Here is a 17588-nt window from a genome sequence, read left to right as displayed (position 1 = left end):
TCAATATATTGGTTTTAGATCATTAAAAGGGTGGATTGTTTCTCTTAGCTCTTGCCGATTATACAGTGATGTGCTCCCAGCCACTTTACTGATGAACACTTAAAGTACAGTACTTTGTAGTGGTTTTTTTGTTAGTTTATTATAATCTCTCAAGGACAGATTCTCGTGGACAGATGAAACGGTGATAATCTGTCATGGCTCACGTTGAATTAAACTGGTACAGTGATGTTCAAGCCTGGGTGTGGATGATAAATGTTTCCCACTAAATTCCATAGCCACAAAGTCAAAATTGGCTATATCGTAAAAATTCATGAAAACAAACATGTCCTTTTTGACCATGATACATACAGTGAAATTAGTGGAAGGGAGGGGTTTGGCCGGGAGTTTCCGTTTGTGAGGGAGGAGACTACGCTTCCTTCCTTAGCACAAAGGTAATCACAATTGTTAATGGCATTCCCTCCAGAAGTAAAACAGGAAATGACAAACTTTTGCGAGAGAATATTAGGTTTATTCCAATTCTGCTCTCATGTTTATCTTTTCATTAACATGTTTCTCCCCCTGTTGCCTGAGTAATAAAGTGATCCCAATATTCCCTCATCTCACAAAGCTGGGGTAACATAGACATCAGTAGCTTAATCCAATTATAATGAAGAATACACAGACTGTGTAATGGAAAATTAGTAAAAATAATAATCTAGTGGATAACTCCTGCATTTAGTGTCCATCAGTTGACATTTCTGGGATGCATTACAATGAAAATGGAATAAAGTAATTTCTGGGTAGATCAAATATGTTAATTCATATTCCCAATTAGATGTGGAAAACATTTAAGATTTTACCTAATTCCTTATCTAATGAAGTCAATTACAAATCTGCACCCTCCGATTCGGGTACCTTACTCACAGTCAGAGACATCCACAACACTTTAAACACGTATCCAGTTTGGTGAAGTTCTATGTAAGAGAAACAAAGCTTGAAGACAATTTAACACTCCTCTTTCCTCTGGTTCAATTTGCTTTGCCCAGCTCCTATTGATTTTGTTTCCTCGAGATTGAGACTGATGGGCACTAAGGTTACATTTAAATGAGATGTGGAAAGTTTTGTGTACTCATTCCCTGGGTGGCTTGTCTCTCACTTTCTTCTGGGCTCTGTGCAGTCACTGTATAATTCATTTTGCTCAGTGTGTTTGCCTTTAGGAAACAATTTACTGCGGCTTAGGCTTTTCTCTCCAACAAATGAGTGACTTTTCTCGTGTCATTAAATATATTGTTTCAGATACTATTTTGAGTGACTCCAGGATAATTTAAAAAAGATGCATTGCAGTAGGGAACAAATGTTTTAAGCAAATGTGAATTGAACAGGAAGCAAATAATGACAAGACTCATGCTGTTAAACTGAGGAAGAGAGGAGGAGGGATGAATAAAACGTTATAATACACTTTAGTCTAGCCTAATATTTGATACTCTGTGCACTTAGTGATACTGTATGTATGTACCTAACTCTACAACAACAACAAAAACTGAGATGTGTCTGTTACCTTGATTATTACTCAACTCAAAACATTCCAAAACTCACCACCATTTATCGCATATTAGAGTTCATTCAAGTACAACAAACAGATTGTTTGACAGAATAAGACATTTTCAGACGTGGTGTTATGCTGTTGGAGTGGTGTGTCACTGAGCTGTCATCCCCCTGGCAGTGGCCTAATTCTCTGGGTGCTCCATTCCTGTAGACAGACAGGCGGTGTAGCAGGCAGACGCAGAGGGACCACCGTGTCTGCCTGCCTCTTCAAACAGCCACTTCTCTCACACACACACACACACACACACACACACACACACACACACACACACACACACACACACACACACACACACACACACACACACACACACACACACACACACACACACACACACACACACACAGTGTTTGTCAAGGCTGGCGATGCCTGTCACAATATCTATCTCACAATACTACAACAGGCAAAGAAATAATCCTGGCCCATCCAAACGAGCTCTCTCATGAGATGTGGCAAGGACACAATGTGCAGCTCAATGCAGGCTCAGTGATCAATATGTTTGATAAACTGCTGGGTAAAATCAAAGCCCATGCTGTCACTATGACCACCACTCTGAATGACCTCACAGCACTTGGCCTTGCACTTCATCCTTCCCTGGCTGGCAGTCCTTCTGGTCATTCCACAGTCCAAACTCCAAGGGCTTCCATTACTGTGTCTTAGTGCTGATATGAGCACATCATCCCAAATGAATTACAGTAATGACTTCTTCTTTTCTCCCCTCTCTCTCTCTGTGTCACCCAGAGAGACACATTCTTTGTCTCTCTGGGTAAAGTGCTGGCATGGATCAATATTTTGTACTTGCATATTGGTGTGTGTGTGTGTGTGTGTGTGTGTGTGTGTGTGTGTGTGTGTGTGTGTGTGTGTGTGACCTTGCCCACTGTTGTGCAGTAGCAAACACCCTCCTCTGCTTACAGTTTTCTCCTGACAGATATCATTAGCATATCAAACTATCTCAGCATCAGTCGCATCCCTTGTTCCGGCCAAGGAAACAACATCAGAGCTGCTCACTGTTAATGCCTCTGTGTTTCATGCTACTCAGGTCAAATGGTCTCAGTGAGGAAGGAGGAGTGAGAGGCATATTAAATCTATGCCAAGTGTTTGTATGGTTTTGACCTAGAGGCTTCTCCTATTTGACTCTATTCTTCTACCCAACACTAAAATGATCGGCATGTCTGTAAATGAATGTTTAGAGAGTGCCATTTCTGTTTTCTTTAACATTGTCAAACCATAACTCCTTTTCATAATCAATACAATTGCATTGTTAACCCCGAGTACAGCAATGTACAGTCGTATATATATACAATATACACTGTATACTGTATGTTTTGTTCAGCGGAGGTAATAAAACACAATCTCACACACTGAAATCTCAATAGCTATTATATTCTATAATCTAATTGTATTTATGGGTAACAATGGGCAACACATAGTTTAAGACCTGAACCTTCTTTTGTCATATCAAAAGCTATCATCTTCTGGCTTGTGGGCAATTTGCTCCCTGGGAAACTGCTAATCTGAAACAATGTGTCAGAGGGCAGGTTTGTCTGCAGGCAGCCTAATCAGTTCTGCAGCCAGGTTGCATTAGCGGGATGAGGATGATAAAACCTGCACCGCGGAGAGTAATACTGCAGCATCTATGAGGCATGGAGCTTGTTATCACACATAGTTCTATCAGCATATTAATACAAAGGTAACGCTCCGTCCTCCATGCCACAGTTTCCCCTATTGTGTTTTGGATCGCAGCCATCAGACAATCATCGAAAGTCAGGAGAAGCGACGAATGAAAGAGAACCTGGGGTGATCACACTTGAAATTACCCATATAGACACTACCTCATAACACACACCTCCTGGCTCCTACTGAGGCATCTGTCTCTGTGGAATTGTTCATATTGTTTGACAATACAAACCACAATATGAATGTGATTAATGCTGTGGTGAGATTTGGTCCTTGTCTAGTATACACAGTGAGCATGATTACTCAGGTTGCAATATCTGTCCAAGATTAAACCTAAATCAAATCATATCATACATACAGTACACAGGCAGCCAATTTCTATTGTAGGCTAAGTTTCTAACCTCTGTTTAAATCTTTTGGCTCCGGGTCATGTCAGCCTTAGAAGGCCAGCCTAGTAGGAGGCATCATTTAGTGTTGCCTTCTGTTTGTATCTGTTCATCCCATATCACTGTTATGTGATCCCTACTTGACACAAGCATGGGGATGTGCTGACAAATGTATTCCTGACCTATCCAATTAAAGCAAATCTTAGCTCAGCTGTATGAAAACACTGCCTCAGTGATTGAGCTGACCTGCCCCCCTATCTACTCCCACCACTATGAAAACTGTCAGTCTTCTTATGGGGGGTTAGACCTCCCCTGTACTCTGAATGTATAAACGAATGGATTTCTTCGAAGTTGCAGTGTATGGCTTTCAGTTATCATCTATCCATGATAAAGGCCTGTTTTTCTTTCCCTCGTAAATTGCAGGTTGATGTTTACTTTCATGAGTCTTGTCCTGGAACTGAGAAATGACTCAGACATTTACAAATCATTGTGCAAACTAGGACTCTAAACCGTATTGCCAGGAAGCACATTATGAGTTTCAATGCCATAAGCAATGTATTTTATGAAGCTGATAATTGAGTCACAAGGCCTTTCAGAAGTATTGATGGGTTTGCAACTGCAATATACAGAGGATTAGGACTTATTGTATTGTGTGCACAGCCGAGAGAAGTTCACCACCAGGTGGTCATAAAATGGGTCTTTATCCCTGCAAAGTAAATACCATTGAAATATTGAACTCCAACTTGAAAGGTGCCGTTTGCCTAAGAGGTAATCTATGATTAATTTTGAATTTTGGGTCAGTGTATTTGAGATCAAACATTTCAGTACAGCAACAAAGTCTAAAATATTCCTTCACACTAATTTCAATTGATATTTGGTTGTGTTGAGAGGTTTTCTGAGCTGTGTGCATGTCTATTTATTTCAATAAAGATCCACTCACTCTTTATATTGCCTCCCAGGATAGTCTCTCCAAGTGATGAGCTCATACTGAACAGAGAAACGCTGACTCTTTTAAAGATTCTCTCTCCTCTCAGTATGTAACGAATTCAGTTTCCAGACTTGCTCCAAATCTGTCTGCTTCATGACGCCAAGATACCTGGGTAATTTACAGCTTGATTTATTCACACAGAGCTTAACACAAGGTGTGGTTATATACAAGAGAAAAGTAATTTCACAACAGTCCATAGGAGGGTTTGGTGCAATTGGAGGACTGGTACAGTAACTATAGAAATGTATACAGTAAGACTTGGCAAAATAACAAATGCAAAATGCACTGGTATAAAAAGACAAGCCAACCTTTATTTAGAGGATTGGAACTCTTTATTCAAACACCATTCCATTGGGCAATGGCACAATCCATCACTGCAGGCGCCGTCAAACAGCAAAATGGTTGTTAGGCAGTAATTGAGGTGTACAGACATACTGTCTGTGTATTCCTTGTGTAAATGTACACTGTCATCCAACCTTACTGCTGTAATCCATAAGCATAAATAAAGTGTGGCACAGGAAATTAGCCTTATCACTTATCGGGGCTCCCTCTGCCTCTGTGATGATCCAGCAGTCTGACAAATACAGAAAGCCGTAATATTCAGCCTCATTGCTCTGTTTGGAGCAGAGAAACTGACACTGGCTGCTTCAACAACTTGCTGTATCATTCTTCTGATCATGACAGACAATCTGACATTTGCTTTGGAGGAGCTTTGAAGTTGCACTAGTGGATGTCCAATCGAAACGAGCACTGTCAAAACAGTGAGGAAATGGGAAAGGACTAGAAAAATACTTCAGAGTAGTTCATGGATGAGTTGCAAGGCTTCAATTCACTTCAGATATGGTTTGTGTCTGGTCTGAGATGTGCAAGGGGTGCCTAACCTCAAACAAGCTGATAGTACTGCATGCTATTGTGGTTGTCTTTTTAATAATTGTGAACCTCCGGAAAGCTATCCATCAGCGCATAGCACACAGCACGCCTCGTGAATGCTCTTTTACTATCTCCATGTCCCTTTTGTACCACACACAGACCATAGTCTATGCAGATATAAGATGTTTGTCAGTCAGTTGCTGTGCATAGCTCAAGGCATTCAAGCATAATATTAAAAGGTCAGATATTAATCCTGTATCAGCAGGAAATATGGATTTGTTGAGTTTGTATGTTCACCTCTGGTGTGACGGCTTGGGATCTGAAAATAGGTGACTTAAATTAAGCAACGTTACTATGGCAACATGCAGTGGTTGAAAAAGTACCCAATTGTCATACCTGAGTAAAAGTAAAGATACCTTCATAGAAAGTTACTCAAGTAAAAGTGAGTCACCCAGTAAAATATTACTTGAGTAAAAGTCTAAAAGTACTTGGTTTTAAATATACTTAAGTATCAAAAGTAAATGCAATTGCAAAAATATACTTAAGTACCAAATATAGGGCCTCCCAGGTGGCGTAGTGGTTAAGGGCGCTGTACTGCAGCGCCAGCTGTGCCACCAGAGACTCTGGGTTCGTGCCCAGGCTCTGTCGTAACCGGCCGCGAACGGGAGGTCTGTGGGGCGACGCACAATTGGCATATCGTCGTCCGGGTTAGGGAGGGTTTAGCCGGTAGGGATATCCTTGTCTCATCGCACCAGCAACCCATAGACGGGCCGGGCGCAGTGCGCGCTAACCAAGGTTGCCAGGTACACGGTGTTTCCTCCGACACATTGGTGCGGCTGGCTTCCGGGTTGGATGCGCGCTGTGTTAAGAAGCAGTGCGGCTTGGTTGGGTTGTGTATCGGAGGATGCATGACTTTCAACCTTCGTCTCTCCCGAGCCCATACTGGAGTTGTAGCGATGAGACAAGATAGTAGCTACTAACAATTGGATACCAAGAAAAGGGGGTAACAATAAAATTAAATTAAAAAAAAGAAAAAGGATCAAATGTAGAAGTACAAGTACAAATAATTTCAAATTCCTTAAATTAAGCAAACCATTTTCTTGTTTTAAAACTGTACAAGGGCACACTCCAACACTCACACATTATCTACAAAATATGCATTTGTGTTAGTCCACTAGACCATAGGCAGTAGGGAATATCACGTGTTCTCTTGATAAGTGCGTGAATTAGACAATTTTCCTGTCCAGCTAAGCATTCAAAATGTAACGAGTACTTTGGGTTGTCAGGGAAAATGTATGGAGTAAAAAGTATATTTTCTTTAGGACTGTAGTGAAGTAAAAGTAGTCAAAAATATAAATAGCAAAGTAAAGTTCAGATACCCCCAAAAACTACTTAAGTAAAAATATTTTAAAGTACTACTTAAGTACTTTACACCACTGGCAACATGAAACATCCTCGAAGAGATGGTATGGGTAAAATGCACTTTAGATTTGGAAAATAACTAACAGGGACATTTCACTATGTGTTGGATGTAGGGTCACACTAAACCAGAGTAAAGCTATTTGACTATAAATCTGTCTCTTTTACAGCTCAGTAAGCTTATGATATATATGCGAAATAGAGATGACAAAGGACTTTACTTTGAGCAGGATTTAATTGAATTTTCAATTGAAAGTTGGCCCCCCATTACCAGCCCCAGTTCTCGTATCCCCTGGGCCCTCCTGTGGTGGTTCTTCTACTTCACTTAGCCACCTGTACCTTACCTGCAGGATCCACAACTGATAAACTCTCTCCTCCAGTGAGTCCTGTGGGACATTTATTATTTCTCAATTCAGACAAGGCTCCGACTCCTTCCATATGCTACCCAAACCTTTTCTGATTCCCCCATAGTGGGCTTGTTTTGTGCCAAGAATATATCTCTCTCAGTCTGTTTTATTGCGGCTGTGTCAGGGGCAGCAGTAACTGCGAGTGTGCATGATTATCGAGGTGCACTCTCTCATTGCCTTTCTCCCAAGAGGCAGAAACCTGAATTATAAATGTGGGTAAGGGTAATGGGACTGTCTCACGCACACAGACCAAGGACACCACTGCTTTATTGGGTTAGGAATTCTAGATTTCTCAGAAAGCTCTGGTTTTCAGATGAACTAAAAAACAAGGAGCGATGCCATTCATAGAATCATCAAACCCGCATTTTGAGATATTGGAAGAATTTTTCAGTGTTCAAAGCAAGATGGTTATTACTCAGTGACGTATCCAGGAATGCAACCAGTATCTTTATGTAAAGTTTGTACGATATCTGTACGATAACAATACCATTTCTCATATGATGCACGTGTTTTTTTGTCATCTTAGAAACACTGTTACTGGGATTGATTGAACAGGTCCATGTTATTGTCATGTAATAAATCACACTTCCATTTATTTGGCTTTAATTCATGAAATGGTATGTAAATCCTAATGCTTTTACTGTGAGTATGAAGAGGCCATTTCAAAGCAGGTGCTATCTCATCATTATGGTCATCTGAAAGGTTTTAATCATTCATGATTAACATTATGCAAAAAAGCCACCTACTGTATGCGTTAACAAGAAGAGCTCCAGTGTCATAAATAACTCAATGTCACGCTGAGATTTAAAGATTTGAATATCTCACTTGGTGAAATCTGTTTGAAGAGTTCACTGTATGTGGTTCCGCATTAGTTTATGAATTTAGAGCAATACAACTACAATACAACTACTGTGACAAGATTATGGTATTCCAGATATGAGAACGTTTGTGCATATCAACTCCCAACCTTTGGGAAATCAATTCCGTTTTGAATTTGAGAATGCACAAAAATATTTTCCGGATTTAAATCTGTTAGCGAAGGAAGTGGGTTTGCATGTACACTACCGTTCGAATGTTTGGGGCCACATAGAAATGTCCTTGTTTTTGAAAGAAAAGCACATTTTTTGTCCATTAAAATATCAAATTGATCAGAAATACAGTGTAGACATTGTTAATGTTGTAAATGACTATTGCAGCTGGAAACGGCAGATTTTTTTATGGAATATCTACATAGGCATACAGAGGCCCATTATCAGCAACAATCACTCCTGTGTTCCAATCGACGTTGTGTTAGCGAATCCAAGTTTATCATTTTAAAAGGCTAATGGATCATTAGAAAACACTTTTGCAATTGTGTTAGCACAGCTGAAAACTGTTGGTCTGATTAAAGAAACAATAAAATTGGTCTTTAGACTAGTTGAGTATCTAGAGCATCAGCATTTGTGGGTTTGATTACAGGCTCAAAATAGCCAGAAACAAATAACTTTATTCTGAAACTCGTCAGTCTATTCTTCTTCTGAGAAATGAAGGCTATTCCATGCGAGAAATTGACAAGAAACTGAAGATCTCATACAACGCTATGTACTACTCCCTTCACAGCGCAAACTGTCTCTAACCAGAAGCAGTACCCGCAAAACACCAGTCTCAACATCAACAGTTAGGAGGCAACTCCGGGATGCTAGCCTTCTAGGCAGAGTTCCTCTGTCCAGTGTCTGTGTTCTTTTGCCCATCTTAATCTTTTATTTTTATTGGCCAGTCTGAGATATGGCTTTTTTCTTTGCAACTCTGCCTAGGCCAGCATCCCGAAGGTTGCCTCTTCACTGTTGACGTTGAGACTGGTATTTTGTGGGTACTACTTAATGAAGCTGCCAGTTGAGGACTTGTGAGGCGTCTGTTTCTCAAACTAGACACTAATGTACTTGTCCTCTTGCTCAGTTGCGCATCGGGGCCTCCCACTCCTCTTTCTATTCTGGTTAGAGCCAGCATTGTACGAGATCTTCAGTTTCTTGGCAATTTATCTTCATGGAATAGCCTTCATTTCTCAGAACAAGAATAGATTGACGAGTTTCAGAAGAGAGTTCTTTGTTTCTGGCCATTTTGAGCCTGGAATCAAACCCACAAATGATGATGCTCCAGATACTTAACCAGTCTAAAGAAGGACAGTTTTATTGTTTATTTAATCAGCACAACCGTTTTCAGCTGTGCTAACAGAATTGCAAAAGGCTTTTTCTAATGATCAATTAGCCTTTTAAAATTATAAACTTGGATTAGCTAACACAACGTGCTATTGGAACACAGGAGTGATGGTTGCTGATAATGGGCCTCTGTACACCTATGTAGATATTCCATAAAAAAATCTTTAAAAAATCTGTTGTTTCCAGCTACAATAGTCATTTACAACATTAACAATGTCTGCACTGTATTCTTGATCAATTTGATGTTATTTTTATGGACAAAAAAAAAAGAGCTTTTCTTAAATAGAAATAAGGACATTTCTAAGTGACCCCAAACTTTTGAACAGTAGTGTATATTGGCATGACTCCCCTGGCCCAGCATGCATGTGGATGCTAACGAGGACTGGCATGTTGAAAACCGAATGCGCCACTCCTCTCCTCCCCTGGTACACACAACAGTCAGAAGAGAAAGGCTTCGACAGAAACAAGCCCTGATTCTAGACTGCTGTCTGCTTCTGTGAGAAACTGATTAGATGCCAGTTCTCAAATGTTCTCCCTGTGCGTATGTGTGTGCTCGCAAAATGTTGTTACATTACTGCACAAAACCATAAAAAAATGACACATGTAGGATATTCATTTGAAAATAATCCTGCAGCAACAGAAAATGTGAATAGTTAAGTGGATTATTTTTCGTTAGGGCAAATCAAGTCTGACATTTTAGAGAGGCAATTACACACTTCAGAATCTTTTTTAAACCTTGAATACACTACAAGTTCCTGCTGTGCAGGAAAATTCTCAGCAACAAAAGAGTGATCAAATTAAGATCCTACATCTGTATGTGATCATTAATATAATTTGTGTAATCAGCTACCATTAAATAGTGAACATAAATTATTAACTTCTGTATGTTGAGAGAGCTATAACCTTAAAGGCATGAGCTTTAGGGGAAAAACACACATTCATTTTGATAACATGACATTTGCCTTGTGTCACATGGGACCATACGCACATATGGGACAGCTGGTGGCTGTTTACATGGAAAGGGCACACTCAATATTGTACCATTGGAAAAAAAAACACACTACCACACATTCATGTAGTATCAGTTCTTTTACTGGCATATATTATAAATATTTTGAATATTTACACTTAGAAAATAGTATATTATTTTCATATATATATTCCAACATGTTGGCATTTCCCCAAAACTGTACAGCTTAATCGCATAATAAACTTATCCTACAAACCTGAGACACTAGAAGAAAAGAAAACAGCAGAGAACTTTTTGAAATGCTTGCTACACGGTAGCAGTTATGTACCAAGTACAACAATGAACATATAGAACCCAGTACAACCTTCAAGTCAACAGAAAACCAACTACACTCTTCACAAAATATGTTTCATAACGTTGTAGTATCTCATAATGAACAATATCAACCATCTATGGCTGATCCATAGGCAAAAGAAAATGTTTAACATTTATCATGTGATGTCAACTGGTGAACAAAAGACATCATGGTGCTCCAATGACTGTCATTAACCATACACCATTCTCCTTTATCCACAACAGAAAATCCAGAGGAGTAACAGAGTAAGCACCCCATCCAGTCCAGTGTGCTCCAGTATATTTGACCAGTGTTCTCTCAGAGGGGCTCATCATAGGGCACTGCCAGGCAGTGTGTTGGTGATGGACCATTTCTGTCCAGTGCATTTTTGAAGGACAAGCTGGTACCCAAACTCGTTGTCATTGCTGGCCACCAGCTCAAGGCATCGCTTCGATTTCCTGTTCTGAACGGAACCTCCCTGAAAGGAAAAACGGGTAGATCAAATTACAGTGGGATGCTGTCGCATCATTGGTGTGCATGTCGTTGATTGCTGTGTCACCTTAACCCCACAGTGCTATGAATTAATGGATGGGGTTGATGTGTATAGCTTAACAAGCACCCGCAGCTCTGTTTTGTACTGATTTCCCTTCGGCACCAGCACTGGGGCCTTCCCAGATAGCATCAGCATGCTCATGAAGCAAGAACAACACTATCTACCATTATACTCAGTAGCACTCTCAGTAGGAATGCCACGATTATGTGATAACAGAAGAAGATAACATTAGATGGGAAGAAAACATTTTTCACACGTCACCTGAGAAAACAACCCTCACACTTACAGGAAGAAACTCAATCTTTGTCACCTAAGGAATCGTGTGCTTCGAAGTGTCTCTCCATCTCATCTCTCTTTCCCATTTGTTAGAGTGGAGAGTTTCTCACATGTACGTGGAGGCCTTAAAGCTTTGTGTTGGACTCAACTGTTGGGACCAGTGTGATGGGAGTCACTGCACAGATCAGATAAGCTCACTATCTCTAACTTCAGGGCCTGGGATCAGAGAATCTCCCCTGTCACCTCTCAGTCAGGAGAACGAAGACTCAAGCTGGAAAGGCAACCGTTTTAAAATGGCCTTTAATTTTGGATCAAGACTAGATGCTCTATGGGAAATAGGAATGAGAGATGAGATGGAGAGACACTTCGAAGCACACGATTCCTTAGGTGACAAAGATTGAGTTTCTTCCTGTAAGTGTGAGGGTTGTTTTCTCAGGTGACACGTGAAAAATGTTTTCTTCTCATCTTTAAAGAAAGAGGCCAAGGGCATGTTAAGGTTCAGAAATTCAGACCAATACACATCATTAAGATTTGCACTAACCAATTGACAATTAACATAGCTTTTTATGCGGGATTCATCCTTATGTGGAGTCAACAACCACCTGTAAGCAATCTCGTTGTCAACTTGTCATCAATGTTTTGTTGCACATTCAGCATACGGATGATTTGGTCAGGTTAATTAGAAAGTGAATGAATCAAAATGACAAGGAGTCTAGTCGATGTCACTCTGATTCAGGGTATGATAAGTTTTCATTAGAATAGAATAGAATACTGTCTGTTTAGTTAAGAGTGCTTGTCAGGTCTTGCATGCCTAAAAGCTATGGAATGAAACAATTATCTGCTTGAGTGCATTCTGTAAAATACATGGGGGACGGATACAGTTTACATATTCACTAATAGTCTTTCATCAGTAATCAACATCTCCACGTGTAGTAATGGCTGTCAGATGTAGCATGAAATATAACATGGTGGATTCCATATGTTCAACCAAATGAAAGAACCATTAGCCATTAGATACACCTCATTGGCCACATGGTACATATAGCCTGGAAGGAGTCCCAGGAAAACAACATTACCTGCAAATAAGATAAGACAAAGAAAACAAATTGAGCTACACAATGCAGTAGAACCAAAAAGTCCCTATGAACAAAGTTGTACATGTACTTTATGTTATCATTGCTGATGAATTTATTTCAGCTCATCAATTGTTAAGACTATGTATGAAATTGAAGTTGTTTCAAAATATAAAACAATAACACATTTGTTTTTCATTCTGTCATTATCATACTTTGCCAGAGGCGCATCCCAAAATATTTACGAGGCATCTACCAAGCAGCTAAAACACATATTTATTTACAGAAAATATTCATAATTTCATCCTGATTCTATTCATATTTGCAAGATTACCATCTTGCAGCAGGAAGCCTGCCAAGTAACCTCAAGGCTTCGGCATAATGTTCTTAACCTGATGTTTGGGCTATACATGGCTAAATAGCAAACATTTTCTGAGGCAGTTGAATTCCAGTGGGTCACTGAACACTTCAGAACAATTTCACACAATAAAAAATATCAGCATTACTCAGCCTTTCTCTATCTGGGAAGTCAACATCAAAAGATGCTAAAAACCAATAACCATTATAACCTTCAGGGTGCTTAAAAAGCCTGCGTTCTCTCCAGGAGAAGATGCATTACAATACGAGGCCTGAGGTTGAATTCTGTACTGGCAGAAGACCAGTCCTGTTTGCTCCCTGTGCTTGATCCTGTGGGCTGCTGCCAAATCAACATATTGACTTGCTATAGAGAGTGAGCCATTGAGCCAGAATGATAATGGTTCTGGGTTCACAGGCAGCGGTGAAAGGTTAACCAACTCTCCTGTGTTCTTTCATCTAATTGATTATTTTTGAGTTTTTTGAGTGAACAGTTTGGGAGTCTGTGTGTGCATGCATGCATGTGTTTACGTGTTGTGTTACATAAGGAGATATTATGGGCTGTAGTATGGAGACACAGAGGGTTTAGGTGTAAAGAGCCCTGCTTGGGAGACAATCTTAACACGCCGATTAAACACATCTAATTAGCTTTCTGTTCAACCTCAGTGCTTTTACTGACTCGATGACATCACCTTCCCAAGTGCTTCTGGGAAGTGTTTACAGTGTGTAGGCCGACATGAGAGGTAGAAGATACACCATGTAGTAGAAAAGCACAAAGGATAGTAGAAAACAGAAGCACTTGGGAAGGTGATGTCATCGAGTCAGTGAAAGCATTGAGGATGAACAGAAAGCTAATTAGATGTGTTTAATCGGCGTGTCAAGATTGTCTCCCAAGCAGGGCTCTTTACACCTAAACCCTCTGTCTCCATAATACAGCCCACACTACAGCCACCTTAACTGCTGACAAAATCTTTACAAATACAAAACACCCACTTCTTTTCTTCTGCTTCCCAAGATACATAACAATTATTTAACTTGAGGAGAGCATGTTGAATTTCCACTATAAGGCTCTAAAGCGAAGAAAAGTCACAAAATTGTCAGGCACATTCAACCAGAGAGATTCATCGATTGCTGCTCTTCTCCTCCTCTCCACCTCGTAGAATTTAAGTGTGGTAACGCTTAAGCTAGAATGGGAATAGGAACATTCCTCCTCGCTACAGTACTGTACAACCCTATGCTTGAGTTGTATCGATGCATTTCCTTTTGAGGTAAAAAACACATTTCACACTATGTCTAGCAGAAATGTGCTCAATAATCCATGGTGTCTGACTCTATTCCTTCTTAAATTATACAATGCTAAACCAAGAAACCACCTACAGAAGAGCCATGTAGATATGTGAAACGTGAGATCAAGCATTTCAATCCTTTTACACTCCAGAGCTACCTATACTTCACCCCTTTTTCTCCCCAATTTCGTAGTATCCAATTGGTAGTTACAGTCTTGTCTCATCGCTGCAACTCCCGTACGGACTCGGGAGATGCGAAGGTCGAGAGCCGTGCGTCCTCCAAAACACAACCCAACCAAGCCGCACTGCTTCTTGACACAACGCCCGCTTAACCCGGAAGCCAGCCGCACCAATGTGTTGAAGGAAACACCGTACACCTGGCCACCGTGTCAGCGTGCACTGCGCCCAGCCCGCCACAGGAGTCGCTAGTGCACAATGGGACAAGGACATCCCTGCCGACCAAATCCTCCCCTAACCTGGACGACGCTGAGGCAATTGTTAGCCGCCCCATGAGTCTCCTGGTCGTGGCCGGCTGCAATAGAGCCTGGACTCGAACCCAGAATCTCTAGTGGCACAGCTAGCACTGCAGTGCCTTAGAACGCTGCTCCACTCGGGAGGCGCCAACTAAGAATTTTACACAGTTCCATCAACAATGATCTCCCCAACATAACATCCTTCACTCATGCTGCCAAACATATCCTTGTAAAACTGACCATCCTACCAATCCTTGACTTTGGCGATGTCATTTACAAAATAGCCTCCAAAACCCTACTCAACAAATTGGATGCAGTCTATCACAGTGCAATCCGTTTTGTCACCAAAGCCCCATATACTACCCACCATTGCGACCTGTACGCTCTCGTTGGCTGGCCCTCGCTTCATACTTGTCGCCAAACCCACTGGCTCCATGTCATCTACAAGACCCTGCTAGGTAAAGTCCCCCCTTATCTCAGCTCGCTGGTCACCATAGCATCTCCCACCTGTAGCACACGCTCCTGCAGGTATATCTCTCTAGTCACCCCCAAAACCAATTCTTTCTTTGGCCGCCTCTCTTTCCAGTTCTCTGCTGCCAATGACTAGAACAAACTACAAAAATCTCTGAAACTGGAAACACTTATCTCCCTCACTAGCTTTAAGCACCAACTGTCAGAGCAGCTCACAGATTACTGCACCTGTACATAGCCCACCTATAATTTAGCCCAAAAAACTACCTCTTTCCCAACTGTATTTAATTAATTTATTTATTTTGCTCCTTTGCACCCCATTATTTTTATTTCTACTTTGCACATTCTTCCATTGCAAAACTACCATTCCAGTGTTTTACTTGCTACATTGTATTTACTTCGCCACCATGTCCTTTTTTGCCTTTACCTCCCTTCTCACCTCATTTGCTCACATTGTATATAGACTTGTTTATACTGTATGTTTGTTTTACTCCATGTGTAACTCTGTGTCGTTGTATCTGTCGAACTGCTTTGCTTTATCTTGGCCAGGTCGCAATTGTAAATGAGAACTTGTTCTCAACTTGCCTACCTGGTTAAATAAAGGTAAAATAAATAAAAATAAAATAAATAATCAAAGAACAATTGCATTAAGATGTAAAACTGTGCTTGGCAGCATTTCAATAAAAACCTTTGAACGGAACATACGACATGATTTCCTTCTCAGTAAGTTCACAAGGCATCACACTAATGTCAAAGCTATAGAAGCAAATAGGTTGAATCCATCATTGACAATACCTTGACTTTTAGGAGGTTAGTGACAGAGATTCAACCAATCCCGGCATATCATTTTTTGGAGGGGATACGGTACAGAACCTACAAGTTTCTAACTTGTGCGGGCATCCACTCAAAATAAATAAGTGATCCACCAATGGAGAGAAACATACGTCTTTATCTGAAAACAATTCCTAGAAGTTGAATTCAAGGTTAGCACCCCGCCATTTTGAGTGGATATTTTGAGCGCATACATTATGATGACACTGAACATGATCAGAACGGTTTTAATTGCACCTTCAAAACTGGGTGAAGTGGGTGACGCACTCTTCAGACCATGTTGATGTAGCCCTCATTACAGGCCACTGTGCTCAGTGAGCCAGTCCAATAATGGAGACCGAGAGAGTCATTATGATGCATTTACTGTTGTGGAGAGGTCTGTGGACCGTAAAACTCTGTTATATCTGTGACACTCCTTAATGGAGACCAATCCAATCCCACAGAGCACTGAGCCATAGATTTACGCGAATATTACCCCCTAAAATGTACCCAAGATACCTACCTCCACTGGTGCCACATTTACTAATGATCCAACTCCCTTACAACAAAGTATTAATTTAGATCATTGACTTGCCATTTTCTATCGCTTGCTGGTCTATTTTCAGTGAGCAGTCTGAGTGTGTTGGTCAGGTCTGTATGGTTTCTTACCTGAGTAAATAGCCAGTGGAGCTTCATGCGCTTGGCTGTGGCGTAGCTACACTCGATGAGGCGTGGTCGGCTGTTCACATCCACCAGGCACTTGTTGTCATCGTCATCGATGGTGGGACTGAGCACCCCTATATGTAACTGCTGAGTGCTGGTGTAGTACACATTCTGGAATGACAGAAGAGACAGCACATACATAAGCTACTGAGAGCTGGAGGCATTCAAGCATTTCACAAAATGTTGATTTGTTTTAGGCTTTTCACTAGGACTTACTTCACCCATATGGCATGTCTATTCATGCAGCTACCCTCACTGAACTGAAGCACAGGGCAGGAAATGGCATAGTTTGGGAAATGGCTTATTGTTTATTGAGAGGAGCGCTCTCCATAAACAATACAAATCAATCAGCTAGCCCAAACACTTCTAATTGCACTCTCTGTGCGGTCCTTCCAGCCCGTATTTTCTAAGGGCACTTGAGTGCCCATATTTAGCTAACAGGCCGTAAAACACCACTGGAAGGAAAAAGCATCTGTTTGAACTGAGCGGAGCAGCAGAGGTAGTTGTGTGTGCTACAGATGGCAGCTGCATCTGTGCTCGGACTCCATCGGCGTGCATATGAGGGATGAGGAGGCTTGTCTGCACATGTGGGGTAGCTAGACATGTTGGGTAGCTAGAACCCTGGGGGAGGCGGGGGAATGTAACAGCTGGAGGGGAGGGAGGACATCACAGCTGGATAGGGGTGGGGATAAAGGCGGTAGGGAGCACAGGGTTACATTAGGAGGTGTTTAGTGCTAC

At 41.0% G+C, this 17588-nt stretch overlaps 1 protein-coding gene and 1 long non-coding RNA gene across 3 annotated transcripts in view; one reads left to right on the top strand and one right to left on the bottom strand.

Annotated features, from left to right (window-relative positions):
• Positions 1-17588, top strand: part of LOC118944449 — a 49700-nt gene that overhangs the window by 8381 nt on the left and 23731 nt on the right. The gene's annotated exons all lie outside the window — the stretch shown is intronic.
• LOC110506485 (polypeptide N-acetylgalactosaminyltransferase 18) overlaps positions 10598-17588 on the bottom strand; it is an 86353-nt gene continuing 79362 nt past the window's right edge. For both annotated transcript variants that reach the window (XM_021586128.2, XM_036963855.1), the window contains exons 10-11: positions 16797-16961; positions 10598-11309 (exon numbers count right to left, since the gene is read on the bottom strand). In XM_021586128.2, the coding sequence (XP_021441803.2) occupies positions 11163-11309; positions 16797-16961 (312 nt within the window). In that variant the 3' untranslated portion in view covers positions 10598-11162. The remainder of the gene's footprint in view (positions 11310-16796; positions 16962-17588) is intronic.

The sequence above is a fragment of the Oncorhynchus mykiss genome, chromosome 26 (assembly GCF_013265735.2).
Source record: "Oncorhynchus mykiss isolate Arlee chromosome 26, USDA_OmykA_1.1, whole genome shotgun sequence".
In the NCBI taxonomy this organism is placed as follows: domain Eukaryota; kingdom Metazoa; phylum Chordata; class Actinopteri; order Salmoniformes; family Salmonidae; genus Oncorhynchus; species Oncorhynchus mykiss.
Note: the sequence above shows the minus strand (reverse complement) of the source record. Positions and strands in the feature narration are given on the sequence as shown.